The 19,620-nt window shown below is 40.8% G+C and overlaps 1 protein-coding gene across 4 annotated transcripts in view; it reads left to right on the forward strand.

The window, feature by feature from the left end:
• Positions 1-19,620, forward strand: part of DPP6 (dipeptidyl peptidase like 6) — a 908,079-nt gene that overhangs the window by 626,458 nt on the left and 262,001 nt on the right. For all 4 annotated transcript variants that reach the window (XM_072763227.1, XM_072763225.1, XM_072763226.1 and 1 more), the window contains exon 4: positions 8,273-8,367. In XM_072763227.1, the coding sequence (XP_072619328.1) occupies positions 8,273-8,367 (95 nt within the window). The remainder of the gene's footprint in view (positions 1-8,272; positions 8,368-19,620) is intronic.

Consider the following 19,620-nt stretch of genomic DNA (forward strand, 5'->3'; position numbering starts at 1 on the left):
TGTTGTTTCCTGTGTTGTTGATTTTAGTCATTTGAACAGGTGTGAAATGGTATTTTATTGTAGTTTTAATTTGTATTTCCCTGATGATGAGTGATACTGAGCATCTTTTCATGTTTCTATTAGCCATCTGGATGTCTGTTTGGAAAAATGTCTGTTCATGTCTTCTGCCCATTTTTGAACTGCATTATTTGGTTTTGGAGAGTTGACTTTTGTAAGTTCTTCATATATTCTGGATACGAGCCCTTTATCAGAAATGTCATTTGTGAATATCTTCTCCCATTCTGTAGATTCCCTTTTGGTTTTGCTGATTGTTTCCTTCACTGTGCAGAAGCTTTTTATTTTGATGTAGTTTCAATAGTTTATTTTTGCTTTTGTTTCCCTTGCCTCAGGAGACATGTCTAATAAGAAGTTGATGTGGCTGACGTCAAAGATGTTACTGCCTGTGTTGCCTCTAGGAATTTGATGGTTTCCTGTCTCAGATTGAGGTCTTTCATCCATTATTAATTTATTTTTGTGTGTGGTCCAGTTTCATTCTTCTGCATGTGGCTGTCCAGTTTTCCCAAGACCATTTGTTGAAGAGACTATGTTCTTTCCATTGGATGTTCTTTCCTGCTTTGTCAGAGATTAATTGACCATAGAGTTGAGAGTCCATTTCTGGGTTCTCTGTTCTGTTCCATTGATCTATGTGCCTGTTTTTGTGCCAGTACCACACTGTCTTGATGATCACTGCTTTGTAATAGAGCTGGAAGTCCAGAATTGTGATGTCTCTAGCTTTGCTTTTCTTTTTCAAGGTTGGTTTGGCTACACAGGAGCTTTTGTGGTTCTGTACATATTTCAGGATTGTTTGTTCCAGATTTGTGAAAAATACTGGTGGTTTTTTGATAGAGATTGTATTAAATGTATAGATTGCTTTGAGGTAGCATAGACATTTTTAATTACCAGTTTCAGAGTAAGGGCTGGATGTCATAGTTACCTCCATCTGTGGAAAATGCTTTTTTTTTTTTTAACTTCTGTGAGTTCTATTATGGATTCATGACTTGTTTCATATATTCAGTGTTTTACTTAATTATGGTATTGTTGGGATCCCTGGGTGGCGCAGCGGTTTGGCGCCTGCCTTTGGCCTAGGGCGTGATCCTGGAGACCCGGGATCGAATCCCACATCAGGCTCCCAGTGCGTGGAGCCTGCTTCTCCCTCTGCCTATGTCTCTGCCTCTCTCTCTCTCTCTCTCTCTCTGTGACTATCATAAATAAATAAAAATTAAAAAAAAAATTATGGTATTGTTTTTTTGATGTTCAAATTTCACCAACCTCAGACCTGAGAGCCCTCCTAATGGCTATTCTGTGCTTGTACCTAGTGCCACGAGAGTGTTGTATAACAAACAACCACACACCTTCAGTGACACACAGAATAAGCATTTCTCTTTCACACTGCTGCTTGTCAGCTAGTGGTTGGTGAGACAATTCAGCTTATCTGCTGGCTTATTTTCTCCCGGGGCTGGACAACCTGCTGGCCACTGGCTGATCTGGAATGGCCTCTTCTCGATGACTGGAGAACTCAGCTGTGCGCCAGGGGTCAAAAGACATAGCCATGGCAGAAACCAGGAGAGGGCAGCTCAGACTGTGCAGGTGCTCTTCAGGTGTCCGCTTGCTCAAACTCCAGTGACCCAGTCAAGTCACACATCTGGGCCCACATTCAAGAGGAAGAACCTCTTGTGTCTAGCAAAGCTAGACACAAAGCCTGTGGGTGGGATGGGGTGAAGAATTAGGGCTATGTTTGCAGCCTGCTGTGGTCTTATGGTCTGTGTCCCCATTGGTCCCTGAACACTTGCTTCCTGGCCACAGAGCTAGTCCAGGTTCATTTTGTCCTTTGTGTACCTCGGATCTAGAAATGCCCATTTCTTTACTGTTCCTGTTCTTTTTAATTAGAATGGTGCCTAGAAACCCAAATCTGAGTATCTGAGATAACCATGCTTCTAGACACCTTCTGTGAACAAAACTATCACACAGATACTCTAAAAAAGAAACAAACATGTGTCCCTATTGATATTTCTGATACAGATTTAACCGTACAGGGTTTTAGCTTTGAACTGAGTGTAATGATTTTAAATGTGGATGATCTGTTTTTTCCTGTATGTAAATTTTACTTTCTCATAACGTTAATAGAATTACTTATGTGCGTAGGATCATGTCTGATTACACAATGCTGTGGTTAATGCGGAACTTGACTAAAGCCAACATATACTAATTATCATCTGACTGGCTATTTTAATTGTACACATCCTTAAGTCAGGGAACATGGCCAATTCACGGGCATACTGATTTTGTTTAGTGGGAAATGTTATTTCTGGACTATAATGTGGGTGCTAGTGATTACAGACCAGTTTTTTACATTTTCTGACCATCATATGGATGTCCACTTTCTTAGGAGATATGTTGTATGCTTATCAGAAAACATGAATACAAGTAACTCATATCTGAGAAGAAAATAAAATAAGCAATATATAGGATAGAGCATTGTTTCCATTAGCGAGTATTTAAAACTAAAAGGAATAGAGAAAAGTCAGATTTATTATGTACAGTATGTTTTTGAAATTAAAGTCTATTCTTCTGAAGCAATTCTTTGTAATACTTATATAATCAAGGGTGCTCTTCAGGACCAGCTAGCATGTACAAGTCATATTTGGCAATGAGGACTGCATATCTCAATGGCTAAGGAATCTACAGTACCATGAAGCCATACATTTTAAATTCTTTCGTCACGGGAAAGACCTTTGAAATGTTTCTAAAAAAATACATGACTGTCAGGCAAAAATAAGTCACACCTGAAGACAGCTGACATATGATACTCAGAGGAAATGACTGGAATTTTATCTTATTTTTGGAAGAGCAAGAAATACAACATGTTACATTGCTACATATTTTTCTATCACAATTTGGGGAAAAATTAAAATGAAAAGCAATCGTCTTCCTTGTGCTAGCTACCAACACAGTTTCATTCCTTCTTTAATTATTTAGCTTTGAAGAATTACTGAAGTACACAGAACAATTAATGATATATTTTAAATGCAGCCTGCTGAATGCTTGACATATGAAAAATAAGTAGCAACGGGTGATGCTATGCAAGACTTTCTTTGGGAGATCATTTCCTAACAACATCACACTCTGTGTTTCTTAGAATCCCCATTAGCCTGGCTTTTCAGTTTCACATTCCTGTCCTCAGAGCATCCAAATGCACTTTGCCTTCCCTCTGAGGCATCTCACTGCACTGCAGTGAGGGAATAAAATAGCTATACCAGAATCTCATGAGGCACAAAAAGTATAATTTGCAAAACTACCATATCCATGCCTCCTTCCTCTGACCTCATCGGCCTGGAGCAGTCTCTCTCACACAGCAGGTCTCCCTACCTTGTCATGTGCTGGTTACATATTTGGTGATCAGACACATGACGGTATTAATTTGGTGAATGCATCACGCATTTTAGCATCTATTTTTCTGTTAGCCACTACCTTCGGTTTTAGAGGTAGGAACTCAAGAACGTGTGGCCTCTCCCCTTGCATCAGGCTCACTCATGAAGGAGATGGTCCTAACAGTCAACAAAGAACAGCAGGCTGCATGAGCATAGAGAAGGAGGACTAGGGTGGAGCATAGCAGAGAGGAGCTAAACCTGCCTGGCAGAAGCATGAAAATCCTTGCAAAGGAGAGGCCTTTGTGCTAATAAGCCCAGATAGATCTCCCCTGACACAAATGGAAGAAGGGCATTGAGGGCCAGGCAGTGGCCTGAAGAATCTGGGAGGCATGGAAGGCACCACGTGGTTTAAGATGCTTAATGGGGGGTGGCAGCAAATTAAAATGGGAAGAGAAACCCAGGCCAGAATGCAAAGGACCTTGAATGTCAGGCTAAGGAGTTTGGCCAAAGCAGTCTTAGCCAAAAGACCCAGAAAAAAAATAAAAAGTTTTAAGAGAGAGACGTGACCTCGGGTGCACAGAGCGTAGAACCAAAGGAGCTTGTGCCATGGGAAGGCTGCTGGAGGCATCCATGGTGAAGGTGGTGGTGGTCAGACACAGGGCAGGAATACTGCAAGGCAAGAGGACGAGGTGGTTCGAGAAGACTTCAAAGGGGGTATGCGCAGGTAAGGGATGGAATATTGAGGATGAGAGATGACAAGGAGGCAGAGATGACTCCAAATCTTCTACTGAGAGAAGAGCAGCAGCTGACACCTGCTGAGAGCCTGCCCTGGGCCAGGCACTGTGTCAAGCTCATCTCAGGTATTATGTACATACCTGAATCTTTACACCTGCATTGAATCTTTACACCTGCAATATAAGGCATAGATTATTATTTTGCCTATTCTATAAAACAGAAATGATTTTTAAAAACATTATTAGGAATAGAAAATAAAGTTAAAAAGTAAACCTTACAAATCACTAAGAAGATAAAAAAAATTATAAACTTGAACTCGCCTGATGAGTTACAAAAGGTATAAAACAAAATGTGGAAGGTTAACCGGGGAGAATTAATCAATCCATCATCATACTATAAAATTTCAATATACTGTTTTTTTCTTAATAAAAGGTGAAGAACACAAAAAATAAGCTACGAGTGAGGCAATTTAATGATATAACCAGCATGGTTAACTTAAAGACCGTATATATAGAACCCTGCATCTTACAATTAGAGAATATCCATTTTCTCAAGAAATCTTTTACAAAAATGAATCATGCATCAGGCTATAAGCCAGACTTAACAAATGTCAAAGAATTAGCAATACAAGTTTTTCTAACACATGTCATAAATTACAAGTCAATAACAAAAAGATAAAGAAGAGTGTTTCGCATACATTTGCAAACTGGAAGTTCCGAATAACTCCTAGGTTGGAGAAGAAATCATGATGGAAACTAAAAATGCATAGAACAAAGCAATAATGAGAATACTACCCATTAAAACTTGTAGACTCAAACAAAGACATAATTAAGGAAATTTATAGCACAGTTGTGATTATATTAGAGAAGTAGAAGTGCTGAAATTAATAAGCTAAGTGTCAAACTTAAAAGTTCAGAAGTGGGGATAATGAGGCAGGATAGAACAGACATTAATAAGACAGAAAGTAAAGGCGCAGTAGTGTCTCTGACCTGTGAGCCTGACACATGCAGGGAAAAGAATCAAAGTAGTTCGGCTGCAGGTAAAATATCTGAATTGAGAATAAAGCTGCTGCCCAACATTGGCAGTCCACACCTAGCAAAAAAAATGACCTGGCATAGCATAGGCAACCACACTCAGAGAATACTAACAAAGCCCAGAATGTCCAGACTGAGATCCATAATGTGTAGGATCTAGAGCAAGATTTCCCTACTTACAAAGAACCAAAAAAAGGATCACACTTTCAACATAAAAGAAAATTAATGGAGTCTGACCCCAAAATGAAAAGATTTTTAAACTGATAGACAAAGATCTTCAAAATATAATTATGCTTAATGAATTAACATGAGCATGTTTTTAGTGAATGAAAATCTCAGCAGGGAAATGAGAATCTCTGTAGAAAAATGGAAGTAGTAAAAAGAACAAAATGGCAAATCCTAAGCATAAGAACACAGATGCTGAAATGTAAAAAATGCACTGGATGGAGTCTGTAGTAAAATACTCGTGACAAAGAAAAGACATAGTGGCTTTCATGATAGATCAATATTAGAAATTATTCAGAGTGAACAGAAGAAAAAAAACTTGATGCATAGAGCATCAAAGACTCTTAGATAATATCTAGTTTCTCAATATATGTGCAGTTGGAGTAACAGGAGAGTAGATGGATAAATAGGAAAAATATTTGACAAATTAATGACTAAAGATTTTATGAAGACATGGATTTGCAGATACAAGATGCTTAACAAACATCACAGAATAAATACAAAGAAGCCCAATCAAAAGTGCATTGTAGTTGGACTGTTGGAAACCAAAGACCACAAATCAATCTTGAAAACGGAAAAAAAAAATCCATAGGAAGAGGATGCAGGAAAATAACAATTCAATTAATAGCTGACTTCTCATTAGAAACCATGGTGACCAGAAGAAAATAGAACAAAATTTCAAAAGAAAAAAATAAAAACTATCAACCTAGGAATCTGTATTATGAGAAAATATCCTTCAGAGCACTTGGGTGGCCCAGTCACTTAAGCATCTGACTCTTGACTTCAGCTCAGGTATTGATCTCAGGGTCATGAGTTCAAGACCCATGTTGGGTTCCATGCTGGGCATGGAGTCGACTTAAAAAAAATTTTTTTTAATTTTTTAAAAAAGAGAAAATATCCTTCAAAAAAGAAAGTTAACTGAAGACATTTTCAGGTAAAACCAAGTTCAAGGAATCAGTTGCCTGCAGATCCAGAAACCAGATACTTAAAGGAAGTTCTCAAGAGGTAGAAAAGTGATACCTCATAAAAACTCAGATTCTTTATGATATATAAAAAGCATCAGAAATGTCAAATATTTGGCAGATGCAAAAGGCATTGTTTTCTTTTTTGACTTTTTCTTCTTAATCTCTTTAGAAGTGATTTACTGTTACAAACAATAGTTATGACACCTGCTGGAATATGTAAAGTATCTTAATGGAATACACATAACAATGATAACAACACGGGACTGGGAATGGACTGAAACCTTGATAGATTTCTGCATTTCATGAGAAGTGGTACATTATGAACTCATTGTAGACTGAAAAGTTGAGTATATATTCTAATCCCTAGGACAAACACTAAAAGAAACCCAAAGAAATACAGCTAAAATAGGAAAATTCAAATTCTGAAAAATACCCAACAATAAAATGAAAGCCAGAAATAAGAAGTGGAGGAGACGAGTGGAAACAAACCACACACACACACACACACACACACACACACACACACACACACATTCTAGACCAGATGCAGCCATATAAATAATCTCATTAAATGTGCATATGGGACATTTACGAGGATAGACTGTATTATGGACCACAAAAACATATTAATGTGTTTAAAGACTGAAATCATGTACAGAGTATTCTTTGATCCAGTGAATTTAAATTAGAAAATCTATAAAAATAAGAGGGCCAGAATAACTTTATACACTTGCAAATTGAACAACATGTTTCTAAATAATCACTGGGCCAAGCAGACATTGTGAGAAAAATTAGAAATAATTTGAACTGAATAATAATGTAACTCAGGATATCAAAATTTGTGAGATGTAGCCAACGCCATCCATGGAGGGAAATTTTTAGCTTTGCTAGTTTTATTAGAAAGGACAGGAAATCAAGCCAACGGTGTATGCTTCCACCTTATGCTGGAAAAAGAAGAGAGAATTAAAACCAAAGCAAGGGAAAAAAAAGCAAGTAGCAGAACAGAATGAAAAAAAGAATGGGATTCTATGAAATTAGAATAAAGAGTAGAAATGATATAGTATCATTTGAATTAATGCAGTCTGCACGGTGTTGTTCAGTCAGCAACTGATTCCTCTGTGAGATGCCCTGAGCATCACACTGGCTCCTTGTTACCACCTTCACTCAGAAAGACAGTGTTTCTCCTCCCTGTTGTGGCTCCTGCCTCTCCACCAGCCATCCCGTCCTTCAGAAAATCTACTTTTTCATTCACGGTAGGCACACACATGCCTTGGTGCCTGCGGATGTACCTCTACAACCATGCTGATCTCAAGTGTAGGTGTTTTATTATAAATTTCCCGAGGGGATATTTGAAATCTTGGTTGGTTATACTGAGGAAGGGTGTATGGATTCAAGGATATGCGTGACCGAGACACGGCCAGCTCCTCCAGGTGTAGCAGGGAAGGGTGTGGACTTACCTGGGCGTCTCGCAGGATGCAGGTGCAGGTGTGAGCACGAGTGCAGGTACGGCTTTCACCCAAGCTCCAGATCCGGGAGATCGCTCCCCTCCCTGCCAAATATTGCCTCTGCCTTTTGATAGCAAGTTTCTTGATCTGCTCTGTTTTGCCCACCCAGTGGTGTGTTCTGCTCAAGAAAGCTCAAGAATGTCCAAAAGACCTTATGGGCGTGTGCACTAGTGCTTTATATGTCAGCGTGTAGAGGAGGAGAAAAGACTCAGAAAGAAGCCTTACGTGAGGTTACGTGGAGAGTAACTGAATATACTTTCCCAGATTAAAAGGATCCTTTGATGCAACATGGAATCTATTTTTGTTAGAACTAGTTGGTTCCTTTGGTGAAGGTGTCCATCAGAGAAGCCTACCGAGTTCCTTAATGTTTCGTGTTTCTTTTTTTATTTCCTCTCTTGCAGATAAAGAATTCATCTATAGAGAGCAGAAAGGAAGCGTGATACTGCGGAATGTTGAAACAAATACTTCTACAGTGTTAATAGAAGGCAAAAAAATTGTAAGTACTCTCTCTAATGACCAGGATAATTTCAGTTTTCCCTCCTGCAAGTCAATAAAGCAGAAAATGACTTTAGGTTTCAACTTTTAGTAGAGCCAAGCAGAAGCAATCAACTTGTAATACTACAGCCTGAGCAACTAAAGATAATGTGGAATTGAAACCACGCTAATTTAATAAGATGAAAGCAGTTTCTTTCAGCGTGTGGGACATTTCTCAGCAGGTGTTGGAAACAAGCGTTGCATACCATATATAATCGGAAGAGAAAGTCCTAGGGCTTTAGGCATTCACAGAACAATAGCAGTAATGCACAGAGAGTACTTCAGGAGGACTTGCTCAATCTCATTTTTTTTTTTTTTAAATTCATCTCCACACGCACAGGGAATATTAATTTAGACACTGACTTTGCTTGCTCTGATGACATTAAGGGATGTTTATGCTTTAAAACGAGTACTGAGTTGATATGAATGCCACTGCTCTGGAATCTGGGAAAAACCTTGGTTTCCCAGAGATTAAAGTGACATTAAGATTTGGAGTTGATGTTAACAGCTGAAGATATTTATTAAAACCATTCTCTGAAGTTATGTGCCAAGAATTAATTTGAGGAGAATTAACTTTTTTTCTTTTGCTGTATGTTTATGCTCATCGTTATAAAGAATAAACACCCAGCATTCTAACAGGAGTGCTTTGCTTTCTTGTCCAACACACACGGACTCTGAATCAGAACAATCATCACACGCCTCTCGTGTGAATCAGAGACATGGGAGTTCTGGTATCATGGAACCCAGGCAGTAGAGGAAACCACGGAAAAGATTAGTCAGTCCCCTGGTCTTACAGATAAGAGTCCAGAGCTCAGAGCTGGTGACTGAGCTTTCCAGGGTCCCACAACCAGTTGGTGACCTCATCCCCTGGCCTGTGGAAATGCCACTCTACCTCCTTCCCCTCCTCAAGAACATTTAACTTCCTAAATATTTTCATTTTATTTATTTTTGGTGTAAGCATACTTTTTCCTTTTAAAAAGCCAACTTATCACGGTTTAGTATTGAATTGGATCGTCCCTTTACCTAGACCGCTTGCTGGTATAAGGGCAGCCTAGCAAGGTTGCATCATGGTGTAGTTCCCAAAATGATAGCTTTATTGAATTCAATAGTATTCTGCAAAGTAAGACTCCCCCCCAAAAAAAATGAATGTGCATGCACGTTTGTATTAAAAACTCATCTTTGCTAGAATTACTCCCCTAAGAAAATCTCATTCAACCCGCTTAAAAATACTGAAATTGCAGAAATGGTTTTGTAATATTAATCGAGTGGAGAAAATGATCAGACCATTGCTGAGGGTAAGTGCATTTTAATGTCAGCATGTTATCCCTACCTCTGTGAGGATGTCAGGTTAGTCAATGCCCGGCGCCCTGCATGCAGCTGCACTCAGCAACAAAATACAAGAATAGGAACTGTCTTCTCCTTCTCAAATCAATAGCTTGTGACAGATCATGTATTTCAACTGAGGTTGTTTTAGCCAAATAATAAGCTGACTTCAGAAAGCACCTTAGGTAAGAAAAAGGGAAGAGGTCCTCTGAAAATTGGTGGGCTGACTCCACACAGTGCAATCTTTTTCTCCTTAAGATGTCATTATTCACTCATCTTACAAACATTTATGGAGCACCAAATGCACGCAGCCCGACTGGTATTATTCTGGATGGTGCCTAGCTTATTTTTGTCTCCAAGCAGCATTTAAATGCACCTGTCAACAAACCTCACAAGAAGGAGGAAGAAGGAAGTTGGTCAGGAGCCCATCACCCAGGGAAGCATCATCCAGGATGTAGGAGTCCCGTATTTAGGTTCTGATGAGCGAGTCATTTAAAATTCTTGCGCTTTGGGAACCTGGGTGGCTCAGTGGTTGAGCACCTGCCTTGGGCTTAGCTCATGATCCCAGGGTCCTGGGATCGAGTCCCGCATTGGGCTCCCTACAAGGAGCCTGCCTCTCCCTCTGCCTGTGTCTCTGCCTCTCTCTCTCTGTGTGTCTCTCATGAATAAATAAATAAAACCTTTTAAATAAATAAATAATAAAATAAAATAGTTGCGCTGCAGTTGCACCATCTCCAAGTTAAAGCCAGGGTTACTTCCGGCAGCCTAGAACACAGGTCTGAGTGAGATACACCGTGGACCATCCTCCCGCTTTGTGTTGTTTTCTTGAGCAAGTATTGGAAAAGGAAGCAGGATGCTGTGAGGGGTGAGTGTGCAGGATTGAGGGCAGCATCGAGCGGGCGTGGAGCTGTGGCTCTTGGGCGTTCTGTCCTCTTGCCTTTCCAATGGCTAACCAGGTGGTCTCTTCTTATTTGAAACGCAGAAGCTTGGAGATTGTTTACGTGATAAAACCAACTGGTTTTTGAGGTTGGTCTGTAAAAGTTCTGGAACTGGTGGAGAAATGGAAACGGAGCTGGTGGTCAGCAGGATTTGGAAATATTCCATGCAACCTTGACCTCTAACCTTGCTCCTTTCCTTCCCAGTCACACACCCTCACACGCAAGGTCACATTGTCCAGGCCCGTTCTCCTGCACCTTCCCCTCAGGCCTCGGCTCGTGTGACTGGCCATTTCCTGGGATGGGTCAGTGGAAGGGAAGGCAAACTGACCCGTGGAAGGTTTTATGTCCGGCCAGCAGAAAGCCTTTTAAAAGAATTGGTGATTATAGATCGGCGTTCAGCGCTTGGCTGTAACCACGGGGTCTGCCCCAGTCCCACCCCCCATTGTTGGTGGGAACTGCACTTTGTTCAGTAGCAACAGGACATCAGGCCAGTTGTATAAGCCCTGGGCACCTCCGTGGAGCAGTATAGCGTCACGTGCTGGAACGTGGACATGAGTCACACGTGGTTCCAGAGGGTGAGTCTGGACCAGAGAGCCTGGGTGGCTCAGGTGCAGGGCTCCAACAGGATGAGTGCATCACCGAGTCAGCAGTACCAGGGGTAGACTCTGCACCCCCTGATTTTTTAAATTCCTTCTTCAGGCTAGGGCTGCTCCCCAGACAGGGTCCTCAAAGCTTCCCGCTGGTAATAGGAATGATAGCAAGGGGCGCTCTCTCAGGTTTTCAAAACTTAAGAAATCAAACCTAAACCAACTTTCACTTGAATCATATATTTTATATCCCAGGAATTCCAGGACATTATATTTTGCTCTTATTTTAAAAATAATTTAAATGCCTAATGATGTATTTTATTTTTATGCTCCTATTAAGACTCTTCTGTCAACAAATCAACAAATTATAAAAAGCTCTCTGTTATGTTATGTATTCCTTTTTTTTCCCCTGAGAAATAAAATACTATAAATGTCTCTTGGCTCAAACTGAGTCTTTGGATATTTGGACAATGGCTGCCTGGTTCCTGAGAAACCTTATGAATCTTTTCTCTACTGAGGAGAACACTGACTTCTTTTTTCCTTCATTCTCTTCCTTTGTTGTCTATTTGTCCATCTATCTATCCGTCCATCTATTCACCTGTCTGTCCATTTACTTATCTATCCATCTGTCCATTAGTCCATCTGCTTATCCATATACCCATCTATCCATCCATCTGTCCATGTATCCACCATCCATGCATGCATCCATCCATTCGTCCATCCACCCATCTTTCTCTCTATCTCAATCTCTTTCTTTACAGTAAAGTGCACTTAAAATGGACTTAATACACCTTGCTTGCTTAAATGGATTTCTTGGGGGTCTATAATTCTTATGGAGACTTAGCACCATCTCTCCAGTTCTTCTAGAACATAATAGCAAAAGTTTTTCAGAAGGTGCTTAGCTTCTTCTTGAGAATTGGATATTTAAAACTGGAACAATCATTGGAGAGTATGTCACTCAAATTCTCCTTTTCTCTGATGAAGAAACTAAGATGGTCCACACACAGAACTCTGCTCTGACCTCTACCTGTTGTGCTGTAGATCTCACACACCAGCTCAGAATAATTCTCTATATTGACCTATGACCTTCACACTTACCCACAGTTCATCCTTCTTAATTTTTTTGTTGTTGTTGTTGTTTAGGTGTGAGCGGCAGAGGGAGAGGGTGAGAGGGAGAATCTTTAAGCAGATTCATCACTGAGTGCAGAGCCCAACATGGGGCTTGATCTCATGACCCTGAGTTCATGACCTGAGCCAAAATCAAGAGTCAGATACTCAACCAACTGAGCCACCCCACCCAGCCACCCCACCTCAGTCCTTGCTATTGATAATACCAGTGGTTAGGTTGATACAGTCATTTTGTATCACTTACATTCTTCTGCGTGTTTGGAAAGCAACTTGGCAATCCATTCAAGATTAGTAAAAATATTTATGCATTTCTGCTTATTCCAGGGAATTTTTCATAAGTAAAGAATCTAAAAAGTGAAAATATTTGTAGCTAGAGAAATAATTAAATACAAGTAGATGAAATATGTAGACATGAAGAGGATAGTTATGAAGATGATAAAAATATGTATGATATTACCTTAAACACAGAAAAATGCAATATTATACTTACCCTTCAATTAGCGACTGTCAGCATCATCTCTGTGTTGAAAAGGCTAGAAAGTGCCCACTGCGCTGTGCAAATAACTCACCTTGTTGGATGGAGAAAACTTTGTATATTATTTTTCTTGGTGATGATTTCCATAACTGCTGTTTCAACATACTTTATTCGATAATTTTAATCAGATTTTTTAAAATTCAGCATCATGTTTCAAAGAGATTAGACGTCCTCCAACAATGAATACATAAGAACTGTGGACAGTTCCCGGAAGTACTTGGAAGGGAAAACATGAGAATAAAGAAAGCATCCTGTTGCTCTGCTTCTGTCAGGTTTTCTTACTTTTTATGTCTTTACTTGTTTAATTACTAATCTACTTGTTTTAATTACTTATTTAAATTACTAAATTAACATTTAAATAAAAAGTCTTTTTGTTTCTTTAATTTATGCTCCCCTTTGAATTTATATAATCATTAGACTGTGGAATTTGAATTTTTATCTGTCTCTAAAAATTAATGAATTCTGACTCCTCACAGAGAGGGACATAATTACAAGTATTATTAGACCCATTGCAGAATCAAGAGGAATAATGGGTTCCTTGTGCTGCGGAGCAACTCCAGCCATTTGTTTGAGATCAGAACTGGAGACCACTTTCTTCCTTTTTTCCCTCATCCAGTGTGCTTGGCTTTCACAATTATTAGTTTTCATTCTGTTTCATTTAATTTCCATCAAGGGCTTCATGTGCCTGTGGTCTCACGATTGGAGGAGGAAGAAGCCCACCTGCCTGGGCTTCTCCTGTCTACCCTCTGCAGAGCCCTGCTCGGGCTCAGGCTGTCATAGGTGGGCTCCTGTAGGGGGGCTCCTGCGGGTGTACTCCCACACAGGTGGGCTCCTGAAGGTGGGTTCCCACAGAGGGGCTCCTGCAGGTGCACATGTGCCCCAGGTGGGAGGGAGCCCTAGCCACTGCCTTGTGGACCCACCCCCCCTCCTTCACTTGCCGTCATCCTCCTGCTCTGGATGACACGGGCCCCGCCAGAAGACCAGCAGCTGGACAGGAGCAGGCCAGCATGGCCAGCGTACATTTCCAACCCAAGGCTCAGTGCACTTCGCACCTAAATACAAACCAGGAAGGGGAAATAGCCTTGTTTTTGTCTACAGTAGAAAAGACAAAACCTGGCACCCCGAAAGCCCACTGAATTGTTTTGTTGGCCCCACGGAATGGTTTCTTACAAACTAGAAATCCGGGTTTCTGGCTTCTCTTGATAAATAGGACTATCTGGCAGCAGCGGGCTTCATTTTCCCACAGACAGCAAAATTTGGCTGGTGGAACAGGGTAGCAGCTGTCCATCCCCCACAGTGGCTACACTCGCTGACTACGAGCCAGATTGGCCTCTGGGTTGTGAAGCCTCTTAGTCCGGGAACAAAGCGATGGCACAGAGTCGCCGTCTTTTGCATGAAAATTGTGAAAAGCTGTGGCGCACACTTTGTCTCTTCTGTCTTTTATCCATGTCCGTGGGGTTCTGCTCATCCTCTGCCCTCTACACCTTTTCTCTCTTTCCCCCTTGTGTCACAGATGCTCTTTCTATTCGTTCCTCTTTTCTTTCTTTTCCCTCTTCCTCTTCTTTTTTCTATTTCTCTCATTAAAAGAACAGGAAACAAACTATGTTTTATTTATTTTGATTGCCATTTTTATTTCCTAGGCTATTCTGTTTTTAATTTTTAAAGTAGGTGAAGAGAATATTTTATACCTCTGTCTTTCAAAGACCTGAAAAGGGAGTAGCAGCATAATTTTCTGGCCCTGTACCTGCTAAGCTGTGCAGGTTGAGGGCAGTCTGATGTAGCTTCTGAAACATCTGTACTGTGGTATTTACATTAAACAGGGGTGTCCTCTGAGCAAGGCCCTGGGCTAGAAGAGGTGGGTGGGAGGAGACAAGGATTAATGAAATACTTTCACTCTTGGGGACCTTTCCACCCAGATCTAAAAGAAGCAAGCATTTGCATGACATCTGTTCTGCAGTTGAGGCTGAGCATGCGGGGAGCAGCAGGTGGGAAGGAAAGCAGAGCCTTGATGTCAGCAGCAGATAGGGGGCTCCGAGAGGGAGAGGGATGTTCAGCAGCCCCTGAAAGGCGAATATGAGTTGCAGACATGTGGGAAGTAGCATCCTTGCTCGGCAGTGAACAGGCTGAGCAGTGAAACCCTCATGCACAGTCAGGGTGTCAGGTCAGCCATCCCGGGTGCAGGTGGCCTGGGAGCAGCTGGAAGGCCGAGGTGTGGGGGCCCAGGAGAAAACAGGGAGCAGGCCATCCAGCCCCTTACTCAGGGGTTCAGTCTTTACTCTGCAGGAAACAGGAAGGTATGGAATTTTTGAGGACAGGCCTGTGTGCACTAAGAAAACAGCTAGATCGACATAAGGGGGATTCGGAGGAGAGAAAGACTGCAGGCAAGGAGCCCTGGGGACTGCCGCCAGCCCTAATGAAGCGGAACAAGGTCCAGGTGAAGGCAGTGACTAGGAGCACAGGAGGGATGACTGGAAGTCCCATCACGGAAACATAATTGCCGAGTCCAGGCTGCATTTTGTGTGCAGGCCCATGAGGTTGCAGCAATAGCTGTGCTGTCTGGGGCGCGGGCACGGATCGCACTTACCACCACCCCAGTCAGGGGGCATGGAATGCTTGCTTCTTTTAGATCTGGGTGGCTTCTTTTAGATCCTGAGCTACTTCCAGGAAGAGGGTGCTGCAAGGTGCACACAGGGTGCATTAAATAATAAGAGATATCTGAGTGCCTACGATGTAAACACTACCCAAATCTTATTTAATTTAAATCCTGTGAGCTGCAGTTACTTTATTCTTCCTCCTTTACAGATGAACAAAAAACGGGTTTATATGTAACTTTTTCTGAGTCACAGAACTGGTAGCTGAGACTCCAGGACTGAACTCTGCTTTGTGTAATTCCAACCTACCTCATTTCTAGGTCGTGTAGGGGGTCTGGCTCTGGCCCTCCTTCCTGCAGGTGTGCAGATGGGCCTGCCAACAGCCTGGGAGCCAGAAGGGTGCTGCAGCCTCGGGTCTGTGGTTCCTACCTAGGGATGCGAGCACACCGCTGCGTGGCCTGTAGGCCACTGCTCAACGCCCCCAAATCAAGCTAATACATGAAAAATCCTGAGTCAGGCGAGCCTAACGCAGGACCCGCTGGTGCCCCCAAGTAGAATGACCAGTGCTCAAGGTGAGAGACTTCTCAGTGGCAGGTAGCTCTGCTCTGTTGTAGCTGCATTTTCAGGCTTCCTCTGGCTCTCACCACCGGTGTGGGAATGCTACCTGCCTCCTCCCATCTGACCCCAAAGTCAATGATGTTTAGGTACATTCCAGGCCGGGATGTGGACTGTGGCTGCCTTCCCTGCCAGGACTGGTAGGCCCACAGGCACCCCCCTTCCCTGTGGGCTGGGGAGGGTGCTTTCCAACCCCCACCTAGCTGAGCTCCCGGCGGTGGCATCAGTGTCCTCGTGACTCATGTAATCTTCTCAACGTCTGGTTTTGGTTTTATCATTACTAATCTTGTTTATTTTGTTCTTGTTTTCCTTTATGAAGAGATTTTCACAAAACAGCCTGTGGATATATTTATGCTTCCCGCGCTCTTCATTTCCTTTCCATTACGTGGTAATTTGGAGCATTCTATCATTCTGTATCTCTTTCTTTCACTAATGGCCACCTTTCTTTCCCTGCATTTATAATCATGTAAATATTTTTCTCTTACATGAAAACAAGACACCAGCTCTTTAGATAACTAGTGTTTCACCGGCAACATGCCTACCATCTAACATGTACGGGGTTGTCGTGTACATAGACTGATATTTTTCAAAGTCGGGATAATGTTATTATTTTTTTTAAAATATTTTTTTTATTTGCCCATGAGACAGAGAGAGAGAGAGGCAGAAACACAGGCAGAGGGATAAGCAGACCCCATGCAGGGAGGCCAACACGGGACCCAACCCCAGGACCCCAGGACCACACCCCAGGCCGAAGGCAGGCCAAACCACTGAGGTACCCAGGAATCCTCCTGGGATAATGTTATTAAAAATTGTGTCCATGCTTATGACTCAATAGCCCCAAATTATGCAAAATGTAAACCACACACTAGCCTCACCGGCGAGTGTAGGCACGAGCATTGTATTTGCAGTATTGGCGGATAGAGCTCACTCGTATATCAGAATTGTAATATGCCCTGTATCATGTACTCTGACAACAGTATTTAAATATCAAGAAATGAATCAATGAAACCCATTACAACTACAAAATAACAGAAAAATCCTTATGATTATATCGCAAGATGCTGGTAAAGCTTATCAGCAACTTCTAATAAAATTTCTGGGTAAGGTGAGAGTGAAAAACAGCTTAAATATGATAAAAACTATTTACCATAAGTCAACAAACAGTGAGATCCATTCTCAATGGCAAATGGTAAAACCATTTCAATTATAGTCAGGCCAGAATACTTGCCATCACTATTCATATTTAATGTGTTCTTGGAGATGGCATGAAATGCAGCACACAAGCAAAGGAAGAGATGGGAAGAGGAGCTAGAAAATGGAAAAAAAAAAAATGTCTCTCTTTTCCTGGTAACATGATTCTATCCCTAGGAAATCTAAAAGATATTAGTTTAAATAAACTGCAATTAATAAGAAAAAAATTCCCATATGGCTGTATACAAGAAATATGTAAATAAATCGGTAGCACTCTTTTCATGAACCTAAATACCTAAAAGTGTGACTAGTCCCTTCACAATATGAACAAAACTAGGGAGTCCTATAATAAATCTAAGGACAGCATAAGACTGCAAGGAAACTATAAAATCTTATTGAAGAGTTGAAAAAATGTAAAGATATAATATTAGATAAGAAGACAATATTAAATATATTAATTATCTTAAAATTGATATCAGACTTTAACACAATCCTAATTAGGACGATGGAAGAAATTTAATGTTAAACATTTGATAAAATATCTTAATTGCCATTTACAAGAGTAAACACCTGAATGTAGCCGTGAAAATTTTTAAATGTATGGTAATCTGTACTCCTTTGCCTGATACAAAAACACGTAATAAAGAATTGCAGTCAGCTCAGTAATAGTAACAGCTAACACTTTTGAGTACTGGTGATGCATCAGGCATTGGAATGACTTCATTGAATTTTCACATCAACCATGGGGCACAGATGTTATCTCCATTTTTTTTACAGAGGCACAGAGAAGGTGAGAAACTTTTTGAATTTCACAAAGTAAGTGGTGTAAGCAGCATACAAATCCCAGGCTTTTTGAATCCATGATACAAGCCCCAAACCCTCCACGTTTGTGTGGGAATATTATGGATAGAAGTGCAAGACTACAGAATTCAGATGTACGTTCTGGTGTCAGTGAGGATTTGATACATGAAAAATGTGAAAAATGCTGGGGGATTGATGGCATTATTAGAAAACAGTGCCAGCACACCTACCACTATCTACACGGAGATAATGTCAGATTTCACAAATATATGAAATTAAATTCTAGTTGGAGTAAAAGTTTAACGTTAAAAAAAAAAAAAAAAAAAACCTCATCGCTTGGTTTAGCACAACAGAGATAAATTTTCCAAAATATGAATTCCAGAAGCTGTAAAAAAAAAAAAAGCCTTCTTTAATTTTCATGTAAATGTCTTAAATTGTAAAAATTAAAAGGAAAAATCAATAGACAAATAGTAGACAATATTTGCAGTCCAGAGAACAAATGAAAGGCTAATATCTACAAACTACAGAGAGTTCTTCCAAACTGATCAGGAAATGACAAATAATCTGATAGAAAATGGACAGAAATATTATAGGAGTCAACCTCAGGCAAACCTGAAACCATGGCTTCCTTTGCTTCAGTGATTTATCCTGATACAAATAGACTTGGAGCAGATATTCAGGAATATGCTAGGTGGTTTTGCATCCATTACCTGCACCTGGTGAAATGGTGGACCTACAGCCTCTAATTTCTGCCGTCATTGGTGGCTTTGGGACTGGGATGGTCAGAAGTGCGTGAAACAATTCTCACGAATGACAAGGAGCATAACCTTCTCAAAAGAGCATAACCAGACCCTCACTGTCTCACATTTTATCACTAACAACTGACTCTTTGTCAAAGAATGTGACCCGTACTGATTTCTAAGTGTAGAAAGTCACACTCTTTTCTTATTTCTCTTGGTATCTTTATGTAAGAAACATCATGGCCTACTATAACAACAGGGATTATATGTAGATATATCCATTCATTTATTCAGCAAACATTCATGAAGCATCTGGTATATGCCCGTCCCTGTTAGGCCCTAAGGATACAGATATGACCAAACAAATTACATTTCTCTTCTTGACATTTGGTCCTGACTATGAGAATTTAAGATGATCAGAACTATCCTCCAAAAACAAACAACTATAAAACAGGACAAAGTAGGAGGGAAACAACAATTTTCATACCATAGGCAGTTTATAGTTGTGATCCCCAAGAGAAAGAAAGCAAATTAAATGAGCCCAGCTGTCACCTGAGAATTCTGCATAAAAGTTATTGCTAGACTTCAAGAGGAGGAAAAACTCAAGCCTTCTGTCTTGCTGAGTCAAGAAGACAGACCAGAGTTTGGGGCATGGGTAACATAATGGCTAAGAAGGGAAAGGTAACTAGAGAATGCTCAAAAAATCTGCATAGGGTTCCCTTTGAGACTTGGATTGATTATTTACCCTTATACATAAAGAGCAAAA

The sequence above is a fragment of the Vulpes vulpes genome, chromosome 7, assembly GCF_048418805.1.
Source record: "Vulpes vulpes isolate BD-2025 chromosome 7, VulVul3, whole genome shotgun sequence".
Classification (NCBI taxonomy): domain Eukaryota; kingdom Metazoa; phylum Chordata; class Mammalia; order Carnivora; family Canidae; genus Vulpes; species Vulpes vulpes.